This window comes from Malus sylvestris, chromosome 14 (genome assembly GCF_916048215.2).
Source record: "Malus sylvestris chromosome 14, drMalSylv7.2, whole genome shotgun sequence".
Classification (NCBI taxonomy): Eukaryota; Viridiplantae; Streptophyta; class Magnoliopsida; order Rosales; family Rosaceae; genus Malus; species Malus sylvestris.
Window position 1 is genome coordinate 27,671,834 of NC_062273.1, and position 18,396 is coordinate 27,690,229.

General features: G+C 36.8%; 3 protein-coding genes and 1 pseudogene across 3 annotated transcripts; 2 read left to right on the forward strand and 2 right to left on the reverse strand.

Moving 5' to 3' along the window:
- Nucleotides 1-1,739: 1,739 nt before the first annotated feature.
- On the forward strand, nt 1,740-4,164 carry LOC126598517 (cytochrome P450 78A5). Its single transcript, XM_050264886.1, has 2 exons — nt 1,740-2,859; nt 3,368-4,164. Exons 1-2 carry the CDS (start codon nt 1,870-1,872, stop codon nt 3,980-3,982), a joined length of 1,605 nt encoding a protein of 534 aa, XP_050120843.1. The 5' UTR covers nt 1,740-1,869; the 3' UTR covers nt 3,983-4,164.
- A 5,618-nt stretch (nt 4,165-9,782) lies between these two features.
- On the forward strand, nt 9,783-11,743 carry LOC126598895 (pentatricopeptide repeat-containing protein PNM1, mitochondrial). The gene has a single exon (XM_050265272.1). The coding sequence runs from the start codon at nt 9,873-9,875 to the stop codon at nt 11,484-11,486; it is 1,614 nt and encodes a 537-aa protein (XP_050121229.1). The 5' UTR covers nt 9,783-9,872; the 3' UTR covers nt 11,487-11,743.
- A 387-nt stretch (nt 11,744-12,130) lies between these two features.
- Nucleotides 12,131-13,842, reverse strand: LOC126599176 (cleavage stimulation factor subunit 50-like; annotated as a pseudogene).
- Nucleotides 13,843-13,980: 138 nt separating this feature from the next.
- LOC126598899 (uncharacterized) lies at nt 13,981-15,873 on the reverse strand. The gene is made up of 6 exons (XM_050265275.1): nt 15,793-15,873; nt 15,567-15,691; nt 15,266-15,338; nt 15,054-15,126; nt 14,884-14,970; nt 13,981-14,562 (listed from the first exon to the last, which is right to left on the reverse strand). The coding sequence occupies exons 2-6, from the start codon at nt 15,607-15,609 to the stop codon at nt 14,494-14,496; spliced, it is 345 nt and encodes a 114-aa protein (XP_050121232.1). The 5' UTR covers nt 15,610-15,691; nt 15,793-15,873; the 3' UTR covers nt 13,981-14,493.
- Between the last annotated feature and the right edge of the window lie 2,523 nt (nt 15,874-18,396).

Here is an 18,396-nt window from a genome sequence, read left to right on the forward strand (position 1 = left end):
AATCAATAAGCAAAACAAACACATGCCAATTTATCCACCGCCAAAGTCGAAAATCACCCACCACGTCAAACTCTTCGTGGTCCCATTTCATTCCATATCAAACTTCGGCGTCCCTTGAAGAATCACAAGCAATCAATTCAAGTTCAAGATCAAGTGGTCACCACTCTTGGATCGAATTCTACTTTGGAGATCGAATAAGAGAGTCTTGTAAAAGAATAGCTACACAAAGATCGTAACCCTAAGTTTATTATTATTTTTTTTTTGTCAAACCCCTAAGTTTATTAATTCAAAGTATTATTTTTGTACACATATTTTTATTTCATTTGTTACAAGAAATTTCTTGTTTACAAAAAAAAAAAAAATATATATATATATATATATTTTTTTTTTCTTTTTCAGTAGCTTTTTTTCTTTCAATTATATACATATGAGGGAAGTTTCTTTAATACTACAACATTTAATGGTACAGGAAAACATATTTTCACTAGTTTTTTTTTTTTGTTTGAAAAAATGATATTATATACGCTAATGGGGAGGGGGTGAATTTAGCCTCACAATGGGCTAGCAATAATGTGGTTGAAATTCGTCTTTGACGAGAATCAAACCTAAGACATCTCACTTACAAATAAAGAGGAATACCACTAGACTATAGTACTAAGTGGTTTCACTAGCTTAATTATACGAGGCAAATGTGAAGTTGTAAGTGAAATTTCCTTAGTACTACAGTCTTGTAGTATTCCTCTTTACTTGTAAGTGAGAAATCTTAATTAGGTTCGATTCTAGTCAAAAGCGAAGTTGAATTACATTATTATGACAAGTTCATTGTAAGGTTTAGCCCACTCTCCCACATTCTTAATGTAAATACAGTCGTTTGTTCTAAAAAAAATTATGAGGCATCACAAATAACATGACCATTATAGTGAACTATTAAAACTCAAAATAAATTCTAGCAAAACTGTCTTCATAAAATAAATAAAAAAAATAAAACTTCAAATAAATAAAAACACACTAAAAAAAAAAGCTAATTAATTTGGAGTTAAACCCAAATGAATGAAATTAATAAAACTCAATAAATTTCGAAAATGATGACCACCCACGTCCACATTCTGGTGTGAAAAATTAACATTTGGAACGGCTAAGATTTTCTTATCAAATTGATTAATTATGACATTATATATCGACCTCTCATATGCCATATGGGCGCTTCATCATGTCGTCAACTAGCTTAATTGTTCCTACGTACACAATATTCCCCAAATCCCTACATATGATGTCCAAAAGCTAAAGTTTGAAAGAAATATGAAAAAGCATACAGGAATCAAAACAAATTTTCGAAAGAGACGGCGCATTGTAACCGCTGTGAAAAAAAAATACAGTTTTGCTCACCAATTCAATATTTTATTTATTATAAGTTTAAATTTTGAAATTTATATCTATTTACTATACATATTTTAAAATTTAAATTAATCAAACGGTGATAAATAGGTGGCCAACAATTATATTCCTACAGTAAAAATGAATCTTTGCGGCAGTTAAAATGGAGTAGGATTCTCTCTCTTTGCGGCAGTAAAAACGAATCACGGTTAAGCCACATCAACATCTTATATTAATTTTTTATAGCAAAAGAAAGACAAAATAAGATAATGTGAGAGGAGGGGAGAGAATCATAGTCCAGTTAAAATATCAAAGAGACACCTTCACTCTCTATATAAACTCACTCTTATTTCACTTCTCCCACCACCACAATCCCTCTCAGCTTTTAATTTCCCACTTGGTTTCTTGTTTCCGAAGCTTTGGCTTTTCATTGTCTCGCTCATTTTCTGAGTAACCAAACAGACATCGAGAAAAAAAAGACCAAGAGTCAAGAAAATGTCCATGGAATCCAACCCTCTTTTCAGTCCACCAACTGGGTTTTCATCAGTTTTGAGCTTGGAATTGTTCATCTGTCTCTTCCTTTTCATCTTTGTTTTCGGCTTTTGGCTCTCACCCGGTGGCCTTGCTTGGGCTTTGTCCAAATTTAAAGCTCAAATCCCTTCGAAAACCGCCATTCCAGGTCCTTCCGGCTTTCCTATTCTTGGTTTGGTCTTGTCCTTCACTGGTTCTCTCACTCACAGAGTTCTAGCCAAGCTTGCTGAGACCTCAAAGGCCAAACCTCTAATGGCGTTCTCAGTAGGGTTTACTCGTTTTGTCATCTCCAGCCACCCCAATACTGCAAAAGAGCTCTTGAACAGCTCGGCCTTTGCTGACCGACCCATCAAAGAATCGGCTTACGAGCTTTTGTTCCACAAAGCAATGGGGTTTGCCCCTTTTGGTGAGTATTGGAGGAACTTGAGGAGAATATCCTCCACCCATTTGTTCAACCCGAAGCGTATTGCTAGTTTCGGGTTGTTCCGAGAGATTATCGGGTGCAAAATGGTGGAGGAGATGAAGGGTTTGATGGAGAGGAGTGGTGAGGTGGAGGTTAGGAAAGTGTTGCATTTTGGATCTTTGAACAATGTGATGATGAGTGTGTTTGGGAGGAGCTATGAGTTTGGTGGAGAATTAGGGTGTGGAAATGGTGAGGGTTTTGAGCTTGAGGGGTTGGTGAGTGAAGGGTATGAGTTGCTGGGGATTTTCAATTGGAGTGATCACTTTCCTCTTTTGGGGTTTTTGGACTTGCAAGGTGTGAGGAGGAGGTGTAAGAAATTGGTGGCAAAGGTGAATGCTTTTGTTGGGAAAATCATAGAGGAGCATAGAGTGAAAAGGGATGAAAATAATGGAGTTTTGGTTACTGATCATGAAAGTGGTGATTTTGTTGATGTGCTTCTTGATTTGGAGGAGAACAAACTCAGTGACTCTGATATGATTGCAGTTCTGTGGGTAAGTTAATTTGATTTTTGAAAAGAAAAAACCTATTAGGTTGTTTAGTTATTTGTTTAGTTATTTGTAACGTTTGCACATTAGGTTTTCCAGTTTCAATGATTACTAGGAATATTATAGGAATATTTTTATGGAATTATTTCTATAAGGTTTTATGTTGTTACTCTAAAATTATTATTCTGCATTTTTTCTTTACAAACTTTGTATGTGTTTTTATTAGTTTGGAGTGCAAAATTACTCTTTTTTTTAGAAATACCAATAACGACAACATTTTTATAAGAGAATTTTATTCATTTCTTGTTTGCTAAATTCCTTAGTTGAGCTTTTATTCTTCACCCTTTTTTTTTTCATTTTCCTTCTTGTCCGAGCTTGAAAATTTTTAATTTTCTCCTTTGTGTACCAAATTATAAAACTCTCATGTTTAAAATTTTCTTTTTTCCAATCCATTTAAAACAACATAATTAACGTGATTAATTATACAATAAACGTTTTTCTTTCATGATTCCAGGAAATGATCTTCAGAGGGACTGATACAGTGGCAATACTCCTAGAGTGGATCTTAGCAAGAATGATTCTCCACCCAGATATCCAAGCCCAGGCGCAATCGGAGATCGACGCCGTTGTAGGCACTCCGACACGATCCGTATCCGATTCCGACCTCCCCAAGCTTCCTTACCTCCGTGCCATAGTCAAGGAAACCCTAAGAATGCATCCACCAGGACCCCTCTTGTCCTGGGCCAGGCTTGCCATCCATGACACTCACATCGGCCACCACTTCATCCCCGCCGGCACCACCGCTATGGTCAACATGTTTGCAATCACACACGATGAGAAAATCTGGTCAAACCCTAATGAGTTCAAACCAGAAAGATTTATAAGTGAAGATGTTCCAATTATGGGGTCTGATTTAAGGTTGGCTCCTTTTGGTTCTGGAAGAAGAGTTTGTCCTGGTAAAGCCATGGGATTGGCAACTGTTGAGCTTTGGCTTGGTCAGTTGCTCCAAAGCTTCAAGTGGGTCCCTTGTGATGGACAGTCAGGTGTGGATTTGTCTGAGACCTTGAAGCTTTCTCTGGAAATGAAGAACTCTCTTGTCTGCAAGGCTGTTCCTAGGGTTGTGATTTGATGATCAATTTCTATTTACTTTTGTTAATTAAATAAGTTGGTTAATTAGGGTTGCTCTGTGGTGGCGATCTAGAGATTTGGGTTTGGTTTTAATTCTATCTTATGTCTCGGGCATGTGTATCACTTTCCATGTAAGCAGTTTTTGTCTATACATCAATATGCAATGCCAGCTTTTGATCTTAAGTTCGTTGTTTAATTTCTCTGCTTAAATTCATTATTAATTTTAATTTGAGAGTAGAGAAACGTACGTATGTGCTCGCTGTACCCGAGTGAATTGATCCTGGGCAAAGAAATGATAAATGATAATAGAACGTTCATTATTTAATGCAGAGGACTTAATCATACTAGCATATTTTGGAGTGCTGGCTACATTTCCTTGATGTTTTCTCGTGATTGTCACACTCACATATTCACCAATAAGTTCATCAACATATAGCTGTGAAGTTTATACGTTCTATTAACGTTATAATAATACTGCTATCGTTAAAAAAAAGAAGAAAAAGAAAAAAGGGAAGAGATTTTAGGTGCAATCAATTGATCCTCCAATTAGGGGGGGATGTACATTGGGACCAAGGTAGTCCCAAGATCACCCATAGTCCGAGAAATATACATGTGAAGGTCTTCTGAGGACCATCCGGATGTTTGATACATGTTCCTTTTGTGTCTACCAAGTATTGGATATAATGCCTACTAGGCATACATGTTGCGTCAACAACACTCGACAAATTTTCTCGATATCACTCATCAGATTGCTTTGGCAATAATGAATATATGTTGACATATGCACAACTTGGTTTGGCTGACGACAATAAAACCACCAAGTGTTCGACGAAATGTCTTAGTTGAATAAACATAATTTTTTTGTGTGTGTTTCACGCTTTATTCGTATATAAAAAACTTGTAATTTAACACTGAGCCCCAAAAGTTCAAATCCTGAATTTTGTTAGGAATGCATCGTGGTGACTTTTGTTAGGAATCGGATTTCATCAGGTTAAATTTAACTATCAATTTTTTTTTCAGGAAAATAAACTATTTGAAACCCATCTACAATCTTATTCTTTGGTTTCTCACTTCAACTGTCTTTGTGTATGTGTAACATTGGCCTTCCCTTTCCTCTTTATTCTTTGCATGCTTTCTATTAACATTTCTTTATGATCGATATCGGTATCGGATATAGCCTTTTGAATGCGAAAATTGAATATAAAAAATAATTAAGGGTTACGATTCCTTAATTATGATTATATACAATAAAATTAAAGAATATTTCTCTAGATTTTTTTATTAATTTGATCATTTGTAATGCATAAGTTTTAAATGATTGAGGAATAAGAACCTAAACCAAACAATGATACGGCTCAACTCTCACCCTCTTTTATGAGATCCAATTCCTTCCTCAAGAATATATTTTGGTGAAAGATATGCCTGTGATCAAAAGCTTTGCTCCTTTTTTCCAGCTATAAAGAAAAGATGGAAACAGATTTGAATATCCAATTAAACTAACATTTTTTTCTTCCTTATAAATCTACATCAGTGCATGCAAGTAGATGCTTTTTCGGCCTTCAACCGATTCTCTGTCACTCGACTCACACCCCCATATCCCTACCTATATATTCCTTTCCTCCTAGTCCTCGTACACTATCACGATCAATAGTAGAAAAATCAACTCAAAATATAATGACAAGGTTAGTTAAGTCGGCTCCCCCTTCTTGTAGTTTAAGTTAATTAAGTCTCACTATCGTTTTCTGTATTTATATGTATACGTGTGTCTATATATACGTATTGTATGCAAAATGCTGATTTTATAGATAGATAATTCTAGGGAGGCTATCTATTTAAATTATATATATTTCGTAAACCATATGACATGGTTGTGTATGATTGAATTATTACTTAAATATTGCTTAACGTGCTTATTTTTTATTAGTAAAACATCACATGATTTGTAAATTTGATCTAAAAAAATTGATTAACCTAGCTTAATGACACTGTGAGCAAATGGCATATATCCGTACAAAGGGTGTGAACATATAATCCACATAATGCACATTATAATGACATGAGAAAATTAAAGAAAAAGAATCTAGGATGATGAAAATATACGATCTGTTGCACATAATTGGTTCTCATAGTGCAGATAATTATATCTTTACCTCTAGATAGCCACATGTTTTTATTTTTTGATGTCAAAAAAATTATAGAGAGGAACCACTTGGGGTTCCAAAGTTCTTATTAATTATCATACAACACACGTAAATCAATTGAAGCATATACATTATAAAATCAAATACAAAGACTATACTTTAGTGTGTTCGAACTTCTAAATTAGCTAAGCATCAGCAGATGTATTAATTAGCTCAGAAAACATTTCGAATTTGTTGCAGTTGGAAGTGTTGTACCAACTTCATGATATCCATATACAAAGTGAGCTTCTATTTTTTTGTCCTTCCTTCTTCCTTGCTTCGTCCCGATTCAAGGACGGAGCGAAAAAAATTCCACAAACTAGAATCATACGGATCTTCCTCCATCCCAAACGAAATAGGCTATGGGGCTTTCATTGTTTCATCTCATTTGAGATTCATCTTGCCCTAAAAACAAGGCTTTTTCTTTTCAGGGTATGGATACATAAATCATTGATGGATGGGAAGGTATATAAAAGAGAGGAAAGGTAAAAACGCCCAAAAATCAAACTCTGCCTTGCGTAAAGTTGACAGAGTACGCTTAACATCTAAGGAGTTTGTGTGAAAGGGGAGATTTTTTCTTTTGTAATAATCTAGCCACATGTATGGTTATGGTATCATGTGAATAAAATCACAAAACCTTTTATATATACCAGAAAATATTGGATGCCAAAAGTTTGATAAGGAATTATGAGTCACCAATTGGCATCTATAGCAAAGCTAACTAGCTACCTAGTATCCCAAAGCCTAAATTTGTGGGTTGCAAAGGGAATTTAGGTTATGTTGATGCAAAAAAGCTCATGTAAAAGGAATCATTCTTTAATTTGACCACCAATATTAAACGTGAAAGGATTCTTCTTCTCTAAGCCTTCCATATTTCCGCATTTGAATATTACTAAGATTGAATTTTGCTGCTGCCTTTGCTTGCATAGTTCATAACCATTTTGATCTGTTTTTTTTCCCTTGACCTCTATTTTTATATAAAGTTGTCTAACTGGCTTGCTAGCTTGTTTTGTTTTGTTTTTTTTTTAATTGAAACAACGATCCAGGGTAATAAATGATTAGTCGAACATAACTACACATCAGAGTTTGGTTGTCAGATAACTACAAAAGCCTATGCTCCGCTCGCAAAACGAGTAGAATGAACCTATCCCCCAATTTTGTTCCTCAATTACCATGGAAACATCAAGATATAAAATGGGCATATATAGAGGGAATATCTAACAGTACCGTTTTGTTTCCTTACCAATATGCATGGAAATTGAAATGAGATAGTTATATGTGCAGAGTCTAAATTTTCTTCAATAGTTTTGGACTACTGACTAGACCAGAAAACAAACGGTAAATACGATTTTTTTTTTTAAATGAACGACTTTAAAAGATAAACTACTAGTTAGTTGAACAACCGAAGACAAATATGTGCAAGTCATAAACATCAATGGCCCCTCCAGAACCCATATAACATAATTTAAAACTGATAATAATACCAAATTATCAATTCACCATTACAATAAGCATGGCACACTCACGCTTATCTTCATTTCCACGAGGAGAAGATGTCATCATGATTTTGGCTAACCAAGTTGCCAATAAAAATGAATAAGTACAATTTTGGGCTGCCTACTCCATCGACTGGAAAACCATAGCTGGTCCGATCTAAAGCCCTAAAGAAGAACATCTGAGCGAATCATCGTCCACCACCCTAATCACAAACCCTCTTAAACTAAATTGTTTTTCATCATTATATCGTACTATGCATTGTATCAAGATATTCTATAAAACCATTGTTGCTTTACATAATTTCATGCGTATTCAAGTGGCTGGTCCTGATCAAGGATCAACTAATTGATAAACTTTATAAACTAATGCAGGACCACCACCAATATCGTCGATATTATTTTAATTTAACCACGTACTTATTTCTAGGTGTTGGATTGTATTACAAAAGGCCTCGGTGATATTAAGAGTGGAAACTCCTATATTTAATTGTACATTATTTTGTCATATGACCCATGCAGGATCCTACTCTCCGACACTAATTATTGTTTGCTTATAAATTATGCGGGTACAGGGTTCATTATTTGCTCTTGTAGGATGCTTCTCCAACATATGTTACATGTTAATTTAATAAAACGCAAACTTGAGAAAAAAGCAAATTGTGGTAGCTCCTCATCCCATTTGGATGGACCACTTTGCTTAATTATACATATACATTTGCACATATAATTAGTGATGTGAATCAACCGGACAATTGGTGTATCAATATATAGAGAGACTTTGTCCTTGTGATCCCAGATAGGAAGAAGAACCAGACCCTGCTGTAGGGTACATAGTTTTTTTTTAATCCAAAGTTGTATTGCTGCGTCAATGGTTTCACACAATTATGTACAACAAAGATAATTAGTTTTAGCTTATCTTAATAATTATATGTAGGTCCTAATAAGTTTAGATGTTTTGTTTATGCTTTCTCAGTGTTAAATGGGATCCGCATGGACATGTCCTTCTACATGCTTCTATAATTATATATGCATTCCCTTCTTCATCATCTCTATCATTATGATTTACAATGATGACAATCACAATAGTTAATCATGATTACGCGGAGAGAGAGAGATCATCCCATCTCAATGTTATAAAGGAAAACTTTTGCTCACCACCGTCAAGTGGACGTGATGCTCACCACTCTATTATTACCGCTAGATGAGTTTAAACTTTGAAATCTATGTAGTTGATAGACACAACTAGCAAGTAAGATAATAAATATTCTCGCAACTATAGAGTGGTGAGCAAAAATATACCCTATTATATGAACATATATATGCAATTTCTCACTTTTCTAACTTACGAAAAAAAGTTGAGTGTCAATATGATTAGTACTAATAGACCTATAGCCCTACAGGCATAACTTTTGACAAACATATAATGGTATGCTTGACAATTTCAACATCCACAACAAAGGCAATACGTAATTGAAATATAAATTTAGATGGTGAGAGAAGTTAGCCTGGGATTATTAGATTATAAACCTCCTCAAAGATACATTTACATAGTTTGTGGGAGAAAGTTTGATTGCTTATATACTAGTATTAACTGCCAAAAGATATTAGGTCTTAGGTACTTTAAACTAAAAGGTCATGCTTGATCATTTAGTTTAGTAACACTCAATTTCATCTTGTTGATTGAAAACCTGAGTTCAAATTTTATAATGACAATCACGTCGATGCGTGTTATAATTTGCCTCAGCCCCAATGCCCGGTTTTAATCACATCCAGATCACTTCATACTCTTTTTACTAACACATAGAGAATAAGGAACCGTTTGATAACCATTTTGTTTTTGTTTTTTTTATAACTAAAAACTCGTTTAATAACTACTCTCACTTTCCAAAGAATTAAAAATTGAAAACTAAATGTAATTATCAAACGAGTTTTTAGTCTTTGATCCAGAAAGAATAACATGTGATTTGGGCTTGAGGCCCAACAAATTACATGGAAAGGCCAATTTTAGATGAAAAATAAGCAGTCATCGTCAGCCCATATTGGACTAGTCCTGATGCCTAGGTCTTAGGCGCAGCCCCATTTCATAGAAAACTCACCCGAAACGCAGCGTTTTGGAAGCTAAGGAACGTTTAGGTTTTCCTTCCTCCTCCAACAGTCCAAAACCCTCGTCTCACAGTGAGCTTCTCTCTCCTCCCCCCTCTCTCTCTCTCTAAAAATGCGGCCTTTACAGCCTCTGCGGCTCCGGCGGCTCCTGCTCCGCTACCTCTCCACCTCCTCTTTATCGCCGTCGTCTTCCCAAACACTCCAAACCCACATTCCATTTCTCCCCCAAAACGCCACCCATTTCCTCCATTCCCGACCCGCCATAGTCACCGGAACAAGTTCCCACTTTCTATCTCTACCCCATTTCTTTCTCTCTAAACCCTTCTCTTCCTCCGCCCCACCGACCCCAGATCCAGATCAGTCCGAATTAGCTCAGTCTCTCTCCTCCGAGCTCCTACAGGATTCTAGCTCCGACCCCCTCTCCGTAACCCAACGCCTCCAATTGAGCTTCTCCCACATCACCCCGACAGCTCCCCTGGTCCTTAACGTACTCAATCAGTCCCCCGAGGCCGGCCGTACGGTTTTAGGGTTTAACCAGTGGCTGATCTCGAACCCTAATTTCGAGCACACGGACGAGACCCTCTCGTATTTTGTGGATTACTTTGGGAGGAGGAAGGATTTCAAGGCGACCCACGATGTGATTGTGAGTGCAGGTGGAGTTGCTGGGGCGAAAACCTTTGCTTCCGCCATTGATAGGCTGGTGAGAGCTGGGAGGCCTGCTCAGGCTGTTTCTTTCTTTGAGAAGATGGAGAAGGATTACGGGTTGAAGCGCGACAAAGATTCGCTGAAATTGGTTATCGAAAAGCTCTGCGAAAACGGTTTTGCGAGCAATGCTGAGAAAATGGTGAAGGGTTTGGCCAATGAGTTTTTCCCTGATGAGTATATGTGTGATTTGCTGATCAAGGGTTGGTGTGTTGATGGGAAGCTCGAGGAGGCCAGGAGGTTGGCTGGAGAGATGTATAGAGGAGGGTTTGAGATTGGTTCTACTGCTTACAATGCGATTCTCGATTGCGTTTCCAAGCTTTGTAGGAAGAAGGATCCCTTTCGCCTTGATTCGGAGGTGGAGGAAATCTTGGTGGATATGGACACTCATGGGGTTCCGAGAAATGTGGAGACCTTCAATGTGTTGATTAGTAATTTGTGTAAGATTAGGAAGACAGAGGATGCTCTGAACCTGTTTGAGAGAATGGGTGAGTGGGGGTGTTACCCGAATGAAACTACATTTCTTGTGTTGATCAGGAGCTTGTATCAGGCGGCAAGGATTGGGGAAGGGGATGAAATGATTGATAGGATGAAGTCTGCCGGGTTTGGCGAGGCTCTTAATAAGAAGGAATATTATGGATTCGTAAAGATTTTGTGTGGCATTGAGAGGATCGATCACGCATTACGTGTTTTCAAGAAGATGAAGGAGGATAAATGTGAGCCCGGAATCAAGACTTATGAGCTGTTGATGGGAAAACTGTATGCTCACAACCGCGTCGATAGAGCCACTGCGCTGTTCAATGAGGCTCAAAAGAGAGGGGTGCCTTTGACACAGAAGGCGTATCCGGTGGACCCGTATTTCTTGAAGAAGAAGAAGGAGCTAAAGGCTTTGAAGAAGGGTGCGAAGAAGGAGAAGAAGCGGGAAACTTTCCCTGAGAAGATGGCAAGGAAGAAGAGACGGTTGAAGCAAATTCGATTGAGTTTCGTAAAGAAGCCGAAGAAAATGCAGCGTCGAGCCTACTGATGAGATGCCATTAGAAGTCGGAGTTGTCAAATTATCAAAGGGGAATGACAGTTTTGATCAAAGTTTCTGTTTTTCGAAGTTTGATCGTTTGTTTTCGTTGATGTCGAATGTAGTTGCCTTACTTTTGAATTGTTGTTTTGATCTTATAGTTGGTTAAATTAGAAATAAACTAGACTTTGATTCATTTGATTCTTCAGTCTATTGCCACATTTGTCTTTCTATTGTGTGCTATAAAATAATCTCACTGTTCTACTTAATTTACATTGTCATTTGCATGCGTGATGTTCTGGTTTATATGAAATTTATGGGTCCGACAGGTGAACCACGTTATCTGACCGACCATACACATCGGATTTCTTTGTGTTAGGGTCCCACACACCCTATGTCCGTCCCATCTCTATCTAATACAGGGATTCTCTGTTTGTGTGGCTGGGCGGATGAGATGGTTCATCTGCAGACGGACCATTCAACCGGTTTAGCCATTTTCTCCGGCATAGGAAATTGCAAGTGTCGCATTCCAACAGGGTTGCTGAAGCTGCTCAAAATGTCCATTTGTTTACTTGACCTCTTGTTTCACAACCGATGTCGGATCTGAAACTAGCTTGTAATCTACTAATCAACTTCCAAATATACACATTGTATCGGACTCAAATACGAAAATCATACCTATTCAAAGAGTTTGCCAATTAGAAAAGACAGATTAAAAAGGTAAAATGAAAATATTTTACTTACCAAACTGAACCAGTAAAATTGGGGGTCCTCTGTTGTGGGTTACATTCTATTAACTCATCTAGTTTTAAGGGAGAGGAGTAAAATCCTAACTCAGATCATCAATCTACACTCTTCACATCAAGAAAGTCGCCAGCCGGATTTCTACAGGCTTGACAGACTTTCCTTCCAGAACCGGATTGATCTGTCAGTCCCACAGGTAACAAATGCTGCCTCCGTTGGCAAGTGCGCAAGCCAACGGAAAGCACCAATATGATTGGAAGGCCACTTTGCCATTTTGTCTGCTGTCGTAGCATCCCAGATAACAATCTGCAACCATCCCATATTTATCAATTGAAACATTTCTTTTTCGGTCTCTTATCAATTGAAACTAACCAGAACATTTATCTAAATACAGTAAGAGCAAACAAACCTCATTGGTTGGTTCGTCGATGGACAGTACAAATTCTCCAGTATCATTAAAAACAGCCTGCAGATAAGTCTATAAAAGCACCTAAGATATTGATACATGAATAGTTTATCACCAAACTTTAATATCTTCTGATTTGGGTTCCTCAGACTGGGCAGCAGAGTGGAGAAGAATTCTGGTCTAGAAATTTACGTAGTTGACAAGAGGACTTATGTACCGTTTTCTTTGGCTTAAGAAATTGCATTCTCAAATCCTTTTTAGAATTCTTAAAAGAAAAAACCACCAAAAGAACGCCTTTCTGGAATACCTGACACCGCAGTTGAGTATATGTAGCTTGTGTAGCTCCGAGATATTGCTTAACCAGTTTCCCAGTGCCAACTTCTCAAAGATTCACCGTAGAATCCTTTCCAGAAGATAGAACAAACCTAGAAGACCAGCATTTGAGTCATATCCCAAAGAAAACTGGAAGGTTGTGAAGTCGAAGATTTAGAAAGAAATGAGGGGTGAATCAAATTTACAGTGACGTTTTAACACATCTCAAGCCAGACACTCGACGGAGATATAAGCAAAATATTCCTTAGCCAAGTTATCCAACATTTGTGAAACAACTTAGATATTTCACATAACAAAGTCAACCCTCCAGACATGTACTTTCACAATTTTCCACACTTCTTACACATCATGTTTCAGGGCATAGACCTATCCTATGATCCATATTCCATACCTTTGATCCTTAGTAAAGTTTGCACTGGTTGCCTCTGCTGTGCAATGTGCGGGTATGGAGCGTGCACACTTGGCAGTTATACCATCCCATAAACGAATAAGACCGTCTTTAGAAGCTGTAACATGCTTGCCACTGTAGCTGAATACCTGACCTGATGAACAAATATGTGGATTTGAATGCCCTCATCGAATTGTGTTTATCTATGAACAATGTATAGCAGAACTCGAAGCATGAATAAAGAGATGGAGTCAAACATATACCTGATTTATTGCTCCGTTAACATCGATTTCTGGGGCATTTGCAGATAGGTAACACTGGAAGGTATTGACATCATACAAGTGTGGAATTGGATGATCCGTCCCTGCGGTTTTATTGATAGATATAAACATCATTAGAAGCCAATTCACTGTATTGATATCTTAATGTAAACTAATACTTTCGGACATTACAGACCAAGAGCAATAGAAATTTCTGTCATCAACTTCATCATACATCCGCTTTACAACGTCCTCTATGAGAAAACGAAAAAGTATGATATATAACTAAAATATTTGATGAAGCTATGGATAAATTGTAGCAAGAGTAAATTTATAACAGAACTTCGACTATAAACCATGACAAATGTACACATTCTGGAAAACACCAACTCATAGACTGCATAAAACATCAAATTGGCTAAAGCGACTTCACTCCACCAAGAAAATAGAAAATAACAAGAAAGAGCATAGTATCACCAGCAAAAAGAAAATCTCCAGAAGGATGAAAACATACTGAACACACCTTGTGTGCATCCTATGTCATTAAAAGGACAATTTATAAAAGGAGTGTCGTCGTATACTCTGCTTCAATCTATATGAGATGACAAGCAAAACCTGGATGCTCTGAATGCCCTCTTTGCGGTCATCTTGTAAAAATCAAAGAACCTGAAAGTAGTAACAAAATTGACATAAGGGTTCAAAGCGAACTCCTGTTTCGTTAATGGTCAAGGGCTTTGGAGAAGAGGGAACAGCAACACGACTAAAAAGGGAAGAAGAAGAGGGGGAAGAAGATATGTTATGTTGCTGGCCTTACAAGTTAAAAGAACTTATCAATAAAAAACAAATGGAAATTCAAATATTATCTTGGAAAGTAAAAGAACCCAAACTTTATGGTCTGATCTTTTGGCACAGATATAAGAACAGTGTTATGAGGATGGAAATCCAAGCCCTTCTAGGCTGCAATTAAATCCGAATAACATTAGACATAAGGGAATATCCCAAAGACATTGTTTAATTGGCTTTAAATGAAATAAGAATAGAATCCGAGCTAAATCCACATGTTATACACAGACGCAATTTGACAACTCGAAGGGATGTTATATGTAATTTTAAAACTACAGAGTTTAAACTATCAGTTTACTTTAATCATTCTCCCTGTGTAATGTTCCTAGACAGAGTCATGGGATAGTCAACATAGGATGATCGCATACAACGGGTGTGGTTGAAAGAGGAAATTTATAAGCAAAACAATGTTTTTAGGAACAAACATTTACTTACTTTTAAATGGTCATAGAATGTGTGTATGACAGGTCGCACAGGACCATCTCTAGCCTCGGGAAGCATCATTTGCTTAATTTTTGAAACCTAAAACATTTTAACACTGCCTGAGAATCAGATTGGGCCCATGGTGAAGAAAGAACTAATCCTATGGCTAAAGGAATGAGCACCACAAAAAGCTTTATTGATGTGTTGGAACTTCCAGTTGCAAGAAACTTCCCGTCAGGACTAAACCCTGCACATCTGGCAATATTCTAGAAAGTTTATCCCATCAGAACAAGTAAGACGCCCAGTGGAAAGTGACTTTATCATGCTAACTTAGTGAATCAATGAAAATAAGCACACATGTTATGCAATTAATTTTTTCCCTTGTTATGTATACCTTGCGCTCTGAAAGATGGCGTGTCTCATGCTTTGGAAAACTCTTTGGTGAGCCTTTTGTTTCCTGCACAGCACTGTTTGCACGAAGATCTGCAAGATCAGATTAATAGGGTTCGTTATACAAAATTTTGTAAATATTATTCCTAGGAGTTTTTCATGGTCAGTTTCCTTTTTCCCTGAGCAACTAAATGATAAGTACCAGAGCCGAAAGTTTGGAAGTTTGTTTGTAATCCATTGCAAATCAAGAAGGCATCAAGCAGTAATCAAATGACACAGAAACCTATTCCGAAAAAGATAATTACCCAAAATCAACAGCAGCAGTGCGAATAGCTGGGATTGCACCATATCTAGAAGCTACTGATGTACCCAAATCATATGCAGATAAAGAAACCCCTCTCAACATCTCATCTTTCTCCACTGCAAGGCCCTGTAATCACCTTAGAGCCAAAACTTTCTTTCCGAGTTTAAACAATGCAACATAACACTGAAAATAGAGGGAAAAAAAAGCCTTGTAATGCAAATACAAACCTCGAAACCAGTTCAAGAAGCCGATTACGTGGGGCTTCGGCATTCAATGATGTCATTGTTGCTGAAGCACCGGCACTTGCAGCCTGCAGATGAGAAAGATAACCAAAAATTCACAATCAACCTTAACATTTGAATTAAACTCTTCCCCACCATGGATTGTAAAAAACGATAGGTCACCACAGAAAATTGGTACAAGGCAGATTAAGCATCAAATAGTAGTGATGTATTTGGTAACACGGAATCAAATCAATCTCCAATCAACGTATTCAAATTCCAAACTTAAAACCAGAACATCCAAGGTCTCATTACATCTTAATCCTCATCTCCCATAACTACCATCTACCATTTTCTCCCCAAAACCCAAGAAAAACCGGAACTTCAGAGGAACCAAATGCTCATGAAGTTCCCAACTAAGTCAAGTATACAAATTTGAATTTGAGAGTAGCAGATTTTCCTACTTTTTCCCGGAAACCAATCAATCTGCAACCCAAAAAAAACTCTACTTCCAGATTGAGATTGTAACATGTTCTTCATACCCAAGTGAGCTTAACTACTCGTTTCTTCCCAAAAACCAAAAAATATTGAATCTTTACGTTGAAAATTCAATTTCTTTAGTTTTCCAACACTATTTCAGCAACCAAAAAACACAAACGAACATCTATACATACATATAATATACATACATACATACATACATACATACATATATATCATATATCGTATACGTAATGATGAAGAAGTAGAGGTAATTTGCTTGCCTGATAGAGATTGCTGTCACGGAGATGAGCGAGGATGAGGGAACTGAGCTGCCTGTGGAGCTTGGCATCCTGCAGTTCTTCCAAGATGTTCTTCTCCATTTTTCTCCCCCCTCAAAACCCCATCGTCCCCAAAGCTTCTGCCTTTACTTGCACCACAATAAACGACATGTCGTACAACCTTTAATTTTATTTATTTTTTGTTCCTTTGGGTCCGTTATATTATATTATATTAGCCACACTAAATAAATCTAAGTTGGCTAAAGTAAATATGTTTCTACCCTGCACTCTCAAGTTCCACGATCTTCGCAAATAAGCCCTTTCAAACTTAATTTGGTCACAAACACAAAAGAACTTAAGTGTTTGTTTGGAACTGCTTTAAAATGGTTGAAAATATTTTTAGTAAAAAAAAAAATTAGGATCAATCTTTAGTAAAAATGCAAATGAAACCCGAAAAAGTATTTGAAATGTTTCCTACAAAAAACATATAACTAGTGCTTCTTACATGAAGCCCTTTAAGTGCTTTCGAAAATCAGAAATATTTTCTCTAAAAACACTTCTAAACAAACCATAAATCACTTATTCATATTGCACATACTTTTCATGTATTTAGCATTTACAATTGATAAGTAAAGTGGTTTTAGTTATAATTTGATTCTTGAAATGTTTTCCAAACATTAACATTTTTTAAAGAAATTACACTAAAACGACCAAAAGTAGTTAGTAGTAAGGTTGGGTAAGACGATAGATAAGAATAAGCTAAATCGAGAATTCTCAAACACTCGAATGGAGAGAGAGAGAGAGAGAGAGAGAGAGAGAGAGAGAGAGAGAGAGAGGAGACTAATTAACTAACCAAATAATTGTAGGCCTAATTCCAGTACATTAAAGAAAAAAACAACCAAACATTTGAATTGCACAATAAAAGACAATCTCACACTAATTAAATAGGGGAAATGGATGGCCCCAATGTGTTGGAGTATGCAACTAAATAATTGCCAAAATAATAGAATACCACTTTATGTTATAATCTGGTAGCTAGAGAAAAATAATAATAAAAATATTTGGACAAATTGCAAAGATCCAAATCATGAACATCTAACCACTCGGTTGTCTCTGTGCTTAGAGATGAATTTCAGGTCCTAAATTTGTATTTATACAACACGCATTGAATTTGATTTCTTTCGGCAGTAAATCACATGACGATGATTTTTTTTCTTTTTTCTTTTTTAAAAAGAGAGACAACATGTGGCAAGTTAAGATTATCCACTTCTTCCAGAGGCTGAGAAGACTCACAGAGGCATTTCAACCTTTCTCTGGTCACAAGTCTGGCTTCTACATTAGCAGCGTATTTCGAACCTGAGACCTTCAGTTTTTAATTTTAAGGAAGTCTCGTAATCCGTGATTTACTACTGGACCACTAGCTCGTGGTTAATCACACGAAAATGATTAAAAAGAAACTAAAATACATCTGTGAATTTTTTTCATTAAAAATAAATAAAATACCGTGATAAAGCCATCAACAGATATTTTTACAAGAGAAAAAAATCATGATATCTCTTCCCTTTTCCGAGTGCACAAGTAATTGAATTTGTTCTCCACCGACACTTAAGAATGCCTTGTGGGGCCTACATCCTTTGCTGTCTGGCTTAACAGTTGTTTAATATGTTTTCCAGTGACATATACGCTATGTTTTTTTGGTTCCGAAAATGCCCCTCATTGTACGATGGCATCTCTTGAACTTGTTTTAATTACCTAACTAAAAGTAAGGGGTGTCATATCAAGCCAAAATAAGTAAAACAATTAACCAAACGGGAAATGGTGGTTGCTCGAGACCTAAATACCCAACTAG